The sequence below is a fragment of the Anoplophora glabripennis genome, unplaced genomic scaffold, assembly GCF_000390285.2.
Source record: "Anoplophora glabripennis isolate ALB-LARVAE unplaced genomic scaffold, Agla_2.0 scaffold471, whole genome shotgun sequence".
Lineage (NCBI taxonomy): Eukaryota > Metazoa > Arthropoda > Insecta > Coleoptera > Cerambycidae > Anoplophora > Anoplophora glabripennis.
The window spans coordinates 192388-207909 of record NW_019416555.1 but is presented as its reverse complement, the minus strand read 5'-3'; the positions used below and the strand labels follow the sequence as shown (position 1 = coordinate 207909).

At 32.3% G+C, this 15522-nt stretch overlaps 1 protein-coding gene across 4 annotated transcripts in view; it reads left to right on the top strand.

Moving 5' to 3' along the window:
• LOC108912735 (protein tramtrack, beta isoform) overlaps positions 1 to 15522 on the top strand; it is a 219688-nt gene that overhangs the window by 200618 nt on the left and 3548 nt on the right. The window contains exon 4 of one of the 4 annotated variants that reach the window (XM_018718105.2): positions 4413 to 4670. The exons of 1 other annotated variant lie outside the window; for it this stretch is intronic. In XM_018718105.2, coding sequence (XP_018573621.1) covers positions 4413 to 4669 — 257 coding nt within the window. In that variant the 3' untranslated portion in view covers position 4670. Of the gene's footprint in view, positions 1 to 848; positions 1112 to 3543; positions 3936 to 4412; positions 4671 to 15522 lie in introns of those variants that run through there. 2 more of the 4 variants (XM_018718101.2, XM_018718104.2) reach the window with 2 other exon arrangements.

Sequence of the window (15522 nt, the reverse complement as noted above, 5' to 3'; positions counted from 1 at the left end):
ACGAAATTACAAACTTTTACTTTCAACAAGATGGCGCAAGGGCACATACGGCAGGCGAGACGATGAATATGTTGAGGGAAGTTTTCCAAAATCGACTAATAAGTCTCAATGCTGAACATGAATTTCCACCGAGGTCATGTGATATTACGCCGTGTGATTTCTTTTTGTGGCCTTACTTTAAAAACACTATGTTTGAACTGCCTATTCATGATTTAAACCATCTGCAGGCTCGACTTATAGACAAGATTCGTGAAATTAACAATACCCCGAGCATCTTAGAAAATGTCTTTAATTCTTTGAGGAATAGGTGTGAAAAGTGCTTGGAACAAGGAGGGGGACACTTTCAGCAGCTGCTTTAATTTATTGTTATAACAAGGAGGGGGACACTTTCCGCAGCTCCTTTAATTGTTTGTTATTGTTAGCACGATTATTCTTTAAAATAAAGTTATATAGTCATTAACGTTATTGAAACTGACAGCTGCTATACAGCTCGTTGAGAAATGAGGTTAAGTTGATTGCTATAAGCTACTCCCTACGTCAAATGTGTCAGAGCCAACTTCGACCACGTTTTTATTTGAACGCTCGTTACTTACACAATAGATTTAATAATAGGCAAAGATTTTTGTTCCATCTAATTTCTTGCAAAAGATACAGTCTTCTCTTTATTGAAGAAGAACCTATAAATTGTCTTTTGGAATTACTAATTAAATGAAGATCTAAAAATTGAATAAAATTTTTTGGGGAAGGTTTTGTTTTTATTTCAAGGTTTTGTTTTCATTTAAAAGTTAGTTTTTAAAGGAAGGTTTTGTTTTTATTAATCTCAGAGTTCTGATATCTTATAATTTCAGATATAATTTATGTTTGCTCTGGAAGAAAGTATCCAATAATTCTCCTGGATAACTACCAATACAAAATGCACTCTAGAGGGCTGGGAAGAACAAGGTGGAGTTGCGTGTGGTGTAATAAACGCAGATGTAGCGCTGCTCTTTACACTTCCGGCAGAATCGTGAAGGTCTTTAGAACCCATAATCACGAACCAAATGTGGAACAACCAGGGAGCAATTTCGTTCCTCAACTCGTAACTGTAGTACGATCGAATAAGTAATATTATTGTGAATACTTCTTCAAATAAACTTTTGCAGTTTCAACTGGATACACATTTATTACTATGCTGTTTTGTTGAAATTTTATTTAGTGTTTGGTTTATATATTCTTTCATTTGATATTTTAACTATTTTTATTTCCATTTATTAACTTTTAGTGTTTTAAATTTGTTAATATTTGTTTATATTTTAGAGGTCATTTATGTTTCTCCTGGAAGAAAGTACCCAATAATTCTATTAGACAAAAATCAGTACAAAATGCAATATAGGAACAAAGAAAGAACGAGATGGAGGTGCATTTCATGCAACACACATAAGTGCCACGCAATCCTGTACACTTCTGGCAAGATAGTTAAGACGTATCGTAGCCATAATCATGAACCTAATGTTAAGAATATACACAGTGGTTTTATACCACAACTTGTAACTGTACTGCGGTTTAATGAGTAATAGTTTTTAGTTAAATAAAATAAACTTATTTCATAGAAGACGAGATTTGATTTGATGGCCATTCCGAGGGGTACAAAAACTTCGTGGTAAATATACATGGTGTCCTTGAAAAGTATGGACAACGCTTGACCACAGGTTCTTTAGATGAAAATATGACTATTTAGCCTAACTTACCTATACAGGGCTGGAAAATCTACATGGTCCATCTGCTTTTACATGAGACCGACAAAGTAAAGTAAAGAAATCCGTGCGATCGACAAGGATGGCTATAGTGAAGACGTTTCATAATCTGAATAGTCATCGCCCGTTTCGGGTTAGAACTATTCAGATTATGAAACGTCTTCAATGTAATCATCCTTGTCTATCGCACGGATTTCTATGACTTACTTTATCGCTCTCACGTAACGGCCGATGTACCATGGGGACTTTCCGAACCTGTATACAAAAGTGCACGCCTACTGAGATGTAACCTTCTAAATATAGAACAGATACCTAACCTAATTTTTTTCAAACAATTTGAAAACTGTATTTCTTAGAAACTTCAAATTTGCTACACATATTTTTTTGTATAAGCGCAACGTAAATATAGAATTTGGTGAGAATACATATACAGGATGTTCTCTTTATAATGCCTGTGCGCCACTGGCTATCCCGTAACTTTTTTGTGTATACGCCAGTGACGCCAGAATTTATATTTTTAAAAATAAGCACTACTTTAGAAGATTTTTTTCCTCTTACAGAATTTTGATATCGTTTATGGAATTCGAGTAAAATTGGCATTTTGGCATAAGGTGAAATGTATGTAATAACTGGTATTTTAATACTCTATTAACGGAACTTTTTCGAAGTCAACCTCTGCCGCTAAACACCTTGTATTCACTTGCGGAATTTCTTCGACCCTTTCCAAAATTTGTTCCTCCAGCTGAATAGTTATAGCCATACGTTGTCCACGATTTAATGTTACAGGTCTTGTTTCCCGAAGTCTTCTCTCCGCATTAGCAAATGTTTTGTGATTTGGAATTCTTCGATTAGGAATTCTTTCAGCATAAGTTCAAAAACTAGCACAACAATTTCCTTCACAATAACCCAAAACAAGTAACATATCAGTTTCTCAACAAAAGTATAAATTGCAACCATAAGAAAGAAAATATTAAAAAACAAAGTAAGCTAAAATTAAATGACACTTAGCTTGACACTGAACCTTTTAATTATTGTTATGAATTTCTTTCTGTGTTATGTGGCACCTCGTACTAAATTGATCTAATTATTTTAAACTGATTTTATATTATTTAATGTATAAAAATGCCAATTTTACTCGAAATCCGTAAACGATATCAAAATTTTGTAAGAGGCAAAAAATCTTCTTAAATAGTGCTTGTTTTTTAAAATATAAATTCTGTCATCAATGGCGTACACACAAAAAAGTTACGGGATAGCCAGTGACGTACGGGTATTAGAAAGAGAACATCCTGTATATGTATTCTCACCAAATTCTATTTTTAGATTGCGCTTATATATAAAAAATATATTTATACCAAATTTGAAGTTTCTATGAAAAACAGTTTTCAAATTATTTGAAAAAAATTAGGTTATGTGTTATATATTTAGAAGGTTTTATCTCAGTAGGCGTGCATTTTTGTATATAGGTAAGTTAGGCTAAATAGTCTTATTTTTATCCAAAGATCCTTTGGTCAAGAGTTGCCCATCCTTTTCAGGGACACCCTGTAGAGTGTATCTACCTTTTTTAATGGAATCGCATTACAATAAAGAGTATATATTTATCTAAATACACTTAATATTTTGTTTTTTTTATAACTTTAACTTTTAGCCTAGTATATTAATCTTTTTGATATATGTGTTTGTACATCTTGTAAATTCAAATAAATAGTGATACTTATAATGCTGATTATTTAATTTAACCAACTAAATATAATTCTTCATGATTTACCTACTACCTTATTCTCTACAATAACACTGAATAAAATTTCAGATATAATTTACGTGTCCGCCGGAAGAAAACATCCCATAATATCTCTGGATAGTTATCATTACAAAATGCACACCAGAAATAAGGAAAAGACTAGGTGGAGGTGTGTATCTCACGAAAAATATCGATGTACCGCTATGGTTCATACCTTTGGAAGGGTGGTAAAACTGTTGCGAGGCCACAATCACGAACCAGCTAAGCAGAAACCGGGCAGGAACTTTATTCCTCAAATTGTCACGATTATACGTTGTGATCAACAATAAAATAATACAATTGTTTATCTTGATCTTGTCTATATTATTCGGAACAAATGTATTGTAGAAAATCTGTCAGTTGGTATAATTTCTTGTGATGTGCTTATTTATATTGGTAATAAAGAGTATATTCTAAATCTACATGTATGTACCATTCATCTACATATTCTGACACAATTCTTGAATGCATCGTTAATGGGCAACTTGCATATATTTCTTTAAATGTTTAGAAATAATCTACAACCTTATATGTACATATAATCATGCAGTCAAAGTATTAGATCTCCTCCTAGAGGTTGTTAATCAACAATTAATTATGGTTTGGCGCCCAAACTAAATGGTTTAAACAGGCGTTTGCTGCCGCGGTAATTCGTGACGTCATTTAGTGCGACCGATAATCGAGACATCGTGTTCTCAGTTGCACTAAATCACAAGACGTTGTCCATCACGCGACAATTTTTACACAATTTTAAACATCTATAATTAACACTTAACATCAAAGAAATTTTTTTTCCACTGTTAGTTGTTGGTTATAGACTACAAATGTATGCAGTTCTAAAAAAAAATAACGTGCATGCAAGTTGCCTATCCCTCAAATGATCCTTACTGAAATTTCAGATTTGATCTACGTTTGCCCTGGAAGGAAACATCCCAATATATTAGTGGACAATTATCTCTACAACATACACAGCAGGAAAGAAGGCAAAACTCGATGGAGATGTGCGTTCTGCCATAAGTTCAAATGTAAGGCGACTCTTTATACCTTTGGTAAGATCGTAAAGGCCTATCGCAGTCACAGCCATGAACCAAATGTAAAAGATCCGGATGGCAGCTTTATACCTCAGCTTGCAACTGTGATACGGTGCAATAAGTGAATGTTACCTCATGTATAATATGTAGTTATGTAAAATAAATATATGATAAATACATAAATTCCTTAGAATTAACAGCAGTTATTTACACCATAAAGGAGGTAAGTATTATTTACCAGTCGAGGGCAATTTTGCGCCCGAGCGGAGCGAGAGTCCGAGACTGCAAATTATACTTGACTACTGCGTGGTGTATAACATTTTATCTCCTACCACAGTTCTTTATGGTTCACGAAATAAAGATTGGGTTTTATTTTTTAACATTTGGCAATCAATTCAATTTGACATTATTCGAAATCTTGCAAAGTCGCTTTGGTTGTTTGGATATTGTCGTGTTTATAAACAAAGCTACATAAATGTTGCAATTTGCTGGTTTTAAATTATTATTTCTAAATAAGTGATTTTCAAATAGAAAGTGCAGCAAATGCTGCCTGCGAATTTTTATTGCCCGAGAAGTCGAAAGTGTGCTACGGACGAGAATACCTATAGAAATTTCAAAGAATGGTGCCAGAACAAAAATAGTGGTGTTTCTGAAATGTCACTGCTAGCATATTTCATGGATAAGTCAAGAACTTTAAAGTCACCGGCTCAATTAATGATTAAGTCAACTATTTTTATAGAGGAGAACGTGGATATATCCAAATACCCCAAGCTGAGAGTAATTTTGAAACGTAAGAATGACGGTTGTACACCAAAAAAGGTACTCTATAACACATATTTGCTAATATGGTGGTATGTCACGTACGTTTACAGTTACTTCTCGTCTGGGTTCTGTTTCTCACCTATAAATTCTCAAGAAATATATCTAGATTAAGTTGGAAATTAAAACATAAATTTCACGCTTTTTTGCGCTATCAAGCCGGTAGATGTTACAACCAACCAATCGGCAAGAATACCCTTTCTATGATTCCTAATAAGATTGCACAGTTTTTGAAACCAGAACATCCTGAAACATATACAGGACATTCATTCCGAAGAACATCGACAACGTTACTGGCTAATACAGGAGTTGATGTATTAGCAATCAAGAGACATGGTGGGTGGAAATCAGCAATTACAGAAAGTTATGTTGCTGACAGTTTAAGTAACAAACATTAAATAGCGAACAGGATTAATTACAATGACACTTCAACTCCAGGGGTTCTAGTACGTCGCATCATGCTGTTTTAATGGATCAGTCAGATAATGTCGAGCCTCCGGTGATTGAAATGGAGCGGTCAAATCATATTGAGAAAAATGTGACAATTAGTAAACGCGAGGGGAATAATTATCCAGACTTTATAAATGTTACTAAATGTAATAACTGTACAATTACTATAAATATTCATTCATAATAATTAATAAAATGTAATGTTCATCAAATATTTCTATTTATTTGTTCATAAAATACGTATCTCGAAATCATCTCACTTACCTCCCGTTGTTCATAGCAACTCCCACTTCTACGGTAAAATCCACTTACCTCCTTAAAAACAATGTATTAACAGTCTATTTACTAAAGTGGGAGCAGATAAAATCTGTTTTAATATTTATTTACGTTATACGTTTTTTGAAGGTACATTAAAAGAAGCTTAATTATTTATCAGTTTGTGTTTTATTTCGTGATAATATACAGGGTGTTTTACGATTAATTGTACACACTGTAATGATAAAGAGGGGCTACTTAGGTGAGTAAGTAATAATTATTTGAAAAAGTCCTCAATCAACATTTGCGGATCTATATTGTGTTCCAGGAATTTTCACAGAAAATGTGGTTATAACATTTGACCGTTATATTCTTGAAGCCAAATTTTCAAAATTCCAGGTCTGTATTTTACGAATTTTAACCTTTCTATAACCACAGAAAAGTTTACCTTGCATTTTCCTACTTTTTCATGTAGCATATTGAAGATGCATGAAGTACAACCTATAACCAGGCATTTGGTTTTTTGTCGTATTTTCCAAAACTTTTGAATTAAGGAAAATTCAGCTTTTCGATACTGTTTTTTTTTTAGTAAAATAACGATAAGAACTAATATTTTTCTGTTTTCGTTATATATTAATACTACCACTACTTTCTTCTGTAATTTTACAGAATTAAAAACCATATTTTAATGAGAATATTTTTATTCTCTTGTTAAATAGAGAAGTTTCCGTTGTATATTTTTCTATTACTTTATACAGCATATATTGAAAGTACATGCACCAGTGCGATTATGGTATGCAGTATGTAAAGATATTTGTTACTTTATAGCCCAGTCGGGTCGTCATTTAACCGGGAAAAAATTAGGGACCACAATTTTATTGTTCTAACCTTTAGGGGGGGTCAATAGCAGTGTAAATTCAGAATCGCGACTAAATTCCACCCCTGCGTCAGCCGCCATCTTGAATTTAAGGAAAAAACGTTTTTGCTCAATATCTCGGCCATTTTCAACTTTACAACAAAAATGGTAAGGACTTAAGTTGTTGCAAATGCGATTTCCTACAACTTCTTTTATTACAAATTTTATCGTGCGATCGATATTTTTCAAGTTAAGGGGGAAAATAGTGACAAAGTATAATTATTGAATTATCTCGTTTGTTATTGACTTTACGACATAAATGTACATAAACAAAGTTGGAAAGAATTATATTTTCTACAATTTTGATCTCTTTGATTTTTTCGCTATAACCAATATTTAAGGTCCTACGCTTGCGGTAAAGACGCGAGCGTAGGACCTTGCGGGAGTTGGTTTCAAAGGAATTGGTTTTGCTCAATATCTCGGCCATTTTCAACTTTACAACAAAAATGGTAAGGCCTTAAGTTGTTGCAAATGTGATTTTCTACAACTTCTTTCTTTACAAATTTTATCGTGGCATCGATATTTTTCAAGTTAAGGGGAAAAATAATGACAAAGCATAATTATTGGATTATCTCGTTTGTTATTGACTTTATGACATAAATATACATAAACAAAGTTGGAAAGAATTATATTTTCTATAATTTTGATCTCTTTGATTTTTTCGCTACTACCAACATTTAAGGTCCTACGCTTACGGAGACGTCAGGCCTATGGAATGTTGATCCCTTCAGTGTAGTTAGGCCTGCCATAGGCGTAGGACCTTAAATTTTGATAGTAGCTAAAAAATCAAAGGGATCAAAATTGTAGAAAATATAATTCTTTCCAACTTTGTTTATGTATATTTATGTCGTAAAGTTAATAACAAACGAGATAGTTCAATAATTATACTTTGTCACTATTTTCCCCCTTAACTTGAAAAATATCGATCGCACGATAAAATTTGTAATAAAAGGAAATCGCATTTGCAACAACTTAAGTCCTTACCATTTTTGTTGTAAAGTTGAAAATGGCCGAGATATTGAGCAAAAACGATTTTTCCTTAAATTCAAGATGGCGGCTGACGCAGGGGTGGAATTTAGTCGCGATTCTGAATTTACACTGCTATTGACCCCCCCTAAAGGTTAGAACAATAAAATTGTGGTCCCTAATTTTTTTCCGGTTAAGCCCTTTTTTTGTCTAACCCGACTGGAGTATTATACTACAATATCTGTCAGTCCCTTATTAGCTTCGAATTTGTTACGGTTTGTTGTTAAATAAAACAAATTTATATAATATTATCTTACTAGGACTGTGTATATATTAATACTATCACTTTCAGGCATAATCTTCATCAGCAGTGGCAGAAAATATCCAAAATTGGTCCTTGATAACAACCAGTACTGCCTGCTGTCACAGGCAAGAGGCAGGACTAAATGGAGATGCTTGTTTTACTACAAAACGAAATGTAAGGCAGCCTTGTCGACATGCGGGAATGTAGTCAGTGTCTTAAATCAACACAACCATAGCTCTATCAAGATAAATGATGAGAAGAGAGCTGCGCTCATCCCTAAGAAAGTTGTAATACAACATGTAATTTCTTAAACATTGCTAACATACAATAAATTATATCTATACTGGAACTGAGTTGTTTGAATTTCATTAGCTTTTAATCAAATCATTAGTCGCATAAAATCGTTAACATATTTTGTTTAATACCTACATCATTTTTAGGCATAATATACGTGATCCCTGGTACAAAAAATCCAAAATTAATTCTAGACAACTACGAATTCGTTATCCATCAAAGAAGCGTCGGGAGAACCAGGTGGCGCTGCAATCGCTATAGCAAGATCAAGGGAGGTTGTAAGGCTGCTCTGTTAACTAAGGGGAAGATTGTTTACTTGCGTTACGATCACAATCATGCTTCCAGTGGATCGGAACAGATGAAACAGGAATTAATGTTTTCACAGAAGGTTACATTTGTGAGAGTAAAATAAATGACATCAGTGATTATGTAAAACTTCGTTTGAACGATGATATAAGAACAAGTTTTCAAAAAAATATTTTCTCTTCTATGTATATAAAATAAAATCTTTTATAACCGAAATATAAAAATTACATTTCCTAAATTATTTTACTCCTAGTCACAACAGTTGTGTTGTACTTTTATTTCTTATATTAAATTATAGTCCAGTCAGTATCTGTTTTAAGAGTAGATTGTATGGTTGCTTCATATAGTAACGCTAATTTTTGTTGGAAATAGTTCTAAATATTATGTAAAATGATAATTGTCATATGCACCCGCTGAAAAAGTTGTGCATAATTATTATTAGCGCAAGGAAATGTAATAAAAAATTTTAAGAAGGCGCATTTTTCTCCTTTCTTTCATGTATAACTCGGGGAATATTGATATTAGAGAAAATAGTCAAAGGAGAAAAAGTTTCATTTTGAGATTCTCTTCAAAACAACGGTGAATTATGCTGCTACGCTCGCATAGTCCCCCCACTCGTCACTCTTTGACTCTGCTCGATTCTTGTCAAATGTATCAATCTTTTTTGCATCAGAACAGTTAAAATACATTTCCGATTTAAAAAGTATTCATAGTTATAAAGTCTTTGCTTCAAACAATCAAAATCACTTTTATTTGTTATTGTACAGTACCTACGTTGTTTTGCCGTAAACTCACTTCAACTTTGAGCTTTCATATCTCGATGAGGATTCATCGTATCCACAAAATTAAAAGTGGATTTTGTTCGTCAATCTTTCCTCTATTTGATCCTATAATTACATTTGAAGAAAATGCAAATACGGTAGCGCCAGCTCTAAATGTTTATAAGTATTTTTTCCAAGAAATTTTGAAAAAATTCTAATTTTTGCTAAAATGGATAAAATCGAAAATTTTAAAATGGTGATTGATAGTTGAGACTCCAATTAGGAGCTCAGAATAATCATTGGTTTTACCGTGAGAGAGAATAAAAAATAATTATGTATTTTCTTAATTAACAATTGAATTATGCGAAATCTACCCGACCGATTTCGATGAAAAAAATTCTGCAATACTGCCATAAGTACTCAGAACTACTTTTTATATGCCTGCTCTAGGTATGACATAAATTCATGAAAAAACATCTTTTTTCACGAATTTTTTTTCGGTCTATACTGCATTGCAGCAACAATAATGCACATGAAAATTTCGGACCACCTTTATTTTGAAGATAATCTCAAAACGAAACTTTTTTCCCTTGACTATTTTCTCTAATGTCAATATTTTCCGAGTTACGAGTTCCGAAAAATGCGCCTTTTTTATTTTTTTTTACATTTTCTTGCGCTAACAATTATGCACAGCTTTTTCAGCGGGCGCATATCGCAATTATCATTTTACATAATATTTAGAACTATTTCCAACAAAAATTTGCGTTACTATATAAAACATCCATTACGAAACAAATACCGACTAGACTGCTATACATTATTCGATTACAAATATAATTTTTTATTAACCTTTTAATAACTGCTTGGTAATCTATACATTTGTTACTGTATATACTTATCAGTACACTTATTCATAATGCATATCTACATGTAATTTAATTCAGTAGAAAATTATATGTTTTGACATCCAGTAGTTTTATTTTCAGCATGACAATCAGTGCGATATAGTTAAAGCCGTCATTTTCTGGACCATACATACCCTTGAAAACAAATTGTGGTAATTGTTTAGAACATTTTTAAGAAAACTAATTATATACAAGTATTCTATATAACATTCTTATAAAAAAGTAGAGGTGCCGCTTTATTTATTCATTTATTTAAATTCAAATAAAAAATAATAAAAAAGATGTAACTCCAAATTACTAACAGTAAAAATTAGGTTGATAAGTCGAAGACATAATCGGGAACTCATCAATTTGAGGAAATATGTTTATGCACTAGTATGGTCTATAAAGGGGTGTTTCTGAAATAAGTTTCCTTGAAAAAGTTAACAAAGGGCACGAAAATGAACAAGTGTTGTCTTAAACTTCCAGCATTTATAAATATTTTAGGTAAGGATGGTTTATTTTTGCATAGTCACATTTTTGTTTTTTTCTTTAATAAGATAGGCACTATTATTATTATTTGGTAATTATAATTTGGTATTATTATTTTATTTGGTAATTTTTTTTATTTTTGCACTCTTACTTGCACAAATTGCATAAAAATAACGTTCTCTATTATTCTATTCAATAAATTTTCTATTGGAAATTAGGACAGGTCAGATTTCTTTTTTTAATTTACTTATTTTACACAATTTTACCAGACCAATTTACCTACACTCTCTCTTTACATTCTATAAAGCTTTGTAGGTATTTATTTTTTTAAATTGTACCCCTTCAAATGGCAGTTCATGTCATATTAAAAGTTATGTATTTCATAATTTTTTATATAAATCACAAACAACTTTTTCCTAAACAATTACCATAATAATTGTGTTTAAAGGAAACTTTACCTTTAAAAATTATTTAATATTACCTTCCAATCTATAATTCTTTAATAATATGTGAAATTTTAGGTTTAGTTTATGTCGGTGCTGGAAGAAAACACCCGAAACTGATTTTCGAAAACAACGATTACAGTTTTCATTCAAGGGAGCAAGGCAAAACCAGATGGAGGTGCCTTTACCATTACAAAACTAAATGCAGATCGGCGTTGTATACTTACGGAAAAATAGTGAGCGTGACATCAACTCATAACCATCCGCAAGCTAGGAACCAGGATACTCTGGAAACATGCACGCCGATGTCTGTTACCATTGTAAGATCTTCGAAGAATAAATAATACATCTTTAAAATTGTTTAAATCTTAAGATATCACGTATCTTAATTTTATTGCTTCATCTTACTAGTCATAAGTGTTTTAATGACGTTGGCGGATTATTGACAGAAATAATGATTTGTGATTAATGGCAATGAAGTCATAGGTGACTTCAATGTAACCTGAATACTATCCATGCATCTATCCTATCGTCTTTAGTTTTCTAAATACAGATAGACCGATCGAAATAACTCATTTAGAAGGGAAAAAAAATAAAGGTATAGTTTCACCAAGTTTCGTCAAAATTAAATTATTTTTGCGGAAATAAAAAATAAAAAACGAAAAATCGGAAAAAAACTGTTTTTCGCATTTTTCTTGGAAATTTTTAGGTTATCTTAAAAAGTGGCCACTACAGAAGTTGTAGATTTTCGCATGATCTACAACTTTTGTAATGAATATTATTTTGTTTGACGTCAACTTTCGTTAGAAATCCCAATGATACATTTTCTTTACAATTTTTTATACTTCCAAATCAACCCTCCGCCACCCCTGAACACGTATTTATTTTTTTTAGGTTTATTATAAGCCCTTTTACCATTTCCACTTATAATTTTTTTTTCTCCAAGTGAAATTTGGGTAGACTAAGAACATCAAAGACGATTTTTGTAAATCGAATTTGGCCATATCTTTTGAAAAAAAAAATTATGTAGTGCATTAATATCGCTAGCTACGACCTTACTTAGTGACTTTTTAGAATATAACTTTTTTAGGTTGTTTTAAAATTTCAAATATGTATGTATGTTATACTTACATCATGCATTGTACGATTTCATTTTACACAAGATATATGCTTTTAACATTGAAGTGATGGTTTCATGAAAAACGTAATTAACTGTACCAAAGGTCAACAATGTCCAGCATACAGAGTATTTCAAAAGTACCTAATAAAAATATGGGAGGTGCTGATTACTTAGCTCATTCTAAGCAGAAAGCTTTATTTATTTTAAAATTCTTATATACAACATTTATATGAAAATCCTTGAAGGCATTTTTTGCCTAAATTAATTTTTTTGTTGCAATACAACAGAAATCCTAACCACTTCCAAAGAAAATCATATTCTAAAGTATCGGTGTCAAAGAGAAATCTACAAAAATAGTAGAAAATTAACAAGAACACTGACATATTCAACATCCTCATAGACTTATATTACCAAGTTTTGATCCAATATTTCCTGAAAAATATGTTTCTAAAATGTCATTAAAAAGCATTAGTATCTCAAAAATAAAACACAATAAGCTCATGGTTCATGAGAAGAAAATGTCTTACTGTTTGTTGTTCTACCAACCCTGGTCACCTTTTCTGAAAACATCCTGTACTTTAAACTTTATCCCAGGAAGAACAGTTCAGCCAATCTCAAATGTGCAATTGTGGAGAGCGCTTACTACACATAATCTAACCTAACCTAACCTAAAGGACAATTTGGAGAGATAGCTTTGCGTATTTAAACTTCTATTTGACATTTTTTATGTAAACTCCTTTTTGCAAGAATATGTAAGGCTTTCTCTACAAGTTTCGATGACGAAATGAGCTTCGCGGGCCATTGTTACAGAGGAAATAGCCCACCATACACGAAGATTTCGGAGCTCTGAATTGATGTTTGCCGTGAGTGAGTGTCATGATCTAATGTTAAACAATCCATTCGAAATTACCTTCGAATGAAATGTGCAACATTTCATCGTGCCACTTCACTAGCTAATAATTTTAACGTCTTTGAACGACATACATGACAAACCTGCGCTTCGAAATTTTCATGCAAAAAACATGAAAATTGGAATTCTGTTTGGTACGAATTCAATGATTCCAATGAAATAAAGTGGCATAATAAATGTCCTTTTCTATGCATCAGAAAATACTTTCACTCCGAATTCTATACGTATTGAGAACATCATTGGAATCATTGAGAAGGATTCAATCAATAATTACAATAATTTGAGTAATAACTAAAAACAATCCGCACTTACACGCGTTTGCTTTAATAGTATAAATCGATATTCATAAATTGATTCTTGAATAAATCTACCAAATAATTGTGTGCCTAAATAGGTACCAACTATTTCCTTTATGTATTTACTGTCTTAACAGCTAATATTTTTAGGTACTCTCTATGTGGGATCCGGTCCTAGCAATCCCGTGATATTCTTCCAAGGTAACAAATACACCCTCCATTACACCCAAAACCGTAGAGCGCGGTTCAGGTGCTCAAAGTACAAACAGCAATGCAGGGCCACGATGTGGAAAGAAGCCGGCGAAGTGAGGCTCATGCACGAACATAACCACGAACCATCAGCCAAATGCATAAACCATGACCATTATTTGCAAGAAGTAGTGCGTATTAAGAAATTTGACAGGCGGAAAAGGGCGTCTAGTGTTCGTGTTGAACATTTTGTAACTTACTTTACAGAGGATTGTGCATAAATACGCTAAATAAATATTACAGTTGTTAATTAACATTTTTTTCTGGGTCACGCTGAAAGGATACCAACGCAACGTAACCTTTGTGACTCTACAATTAGTCCAGACGGTAACTGTTTCAAAAAGCCATATTTGGGTGAACAGAATAGAAATGAAAATTTTTCTATGCGCATAAAAAAAAACGTTGGCTTAACTTTTGGCGGCACAGTATTTTAAAAAAAAATCTAAAAATGTCATATTTTTCTTCCTATTTAAATATGTATCTTTTCAAGAGTTCATTTTAGGCGAAAATGGAAGAGGAAAAAAATGTTTGTAATTAAATTTTTTACAAAACATGACTAGTTATAAATCGAATTAATCATGATTATTATGGTAAACATCGAAATAATCACACAAATGGGTTTACAAACGACACTTTTTAGGGTATTTTTTTGGGGTATTTAAATTGGGTATAGGACCTTTATACTTGGCTCAAGATAACTTCATGTTATGTAGAAACATCACACCTAATTTCATCAAAATCGGTTGTATAGATTTTACATAATAATTTTGCAATTCAGATTTTGAAAAAAATTTGTAAATTTTCAAAATTGTGCACAGCAAAAACCAAGGCCCTTAGATACTTGAAAATTTAATCACATATAGAAGGGCTCTCAAGCTTTCAAACTTTTTTTGAAAAATTCGAATTCGTCAATAAGGAGAGCTCTGGCGCTTGTTTAAACGTTGGTCGAATTTTTATACTTATAAACAATTAGAATAATTTTGTGAATATTCTATCAAATCAAATTTTTTAAAGCAGGTTTTTAAAGTTCTTGGAAAGACGCTTCTTTAAAAAAAAAACAGATCGATTGATCAATTAGTTACGTAGTTATAGCCGATCAAAGTTAACCGTCATTTACACTAAATGTACTGGGACATCCGGGCTAATTTTTCGAAAAATACCTTTGGTAATCCGAGTACTTACCAGGTCTAAGATTACAATACTTTTCTTCATTGGTAACCTACTTTAAAACGTGTTTAAAATTATTTATGCAAGCGAGAAATTCAATAAAATCGTACGGGTGGTGGTGGTGGGGGAAGCAGAGAGCGCGGCCGCTTCGGCCTGCTCGAAATTGAATCGGCTATAACTACGTAACTAATTGATCAATCGAAAAAATTTAATTTGATTGAATATTCACAAAGTTATTCTAATTGTTTAAGTACAAAAATTCGACCAATGTTTAAACAAGCGCCAGAGCTGTCCTAATTGACGGATTCGAATTTTTCAAAACAAGTTTGAAAGCTTGAGAGCCCAT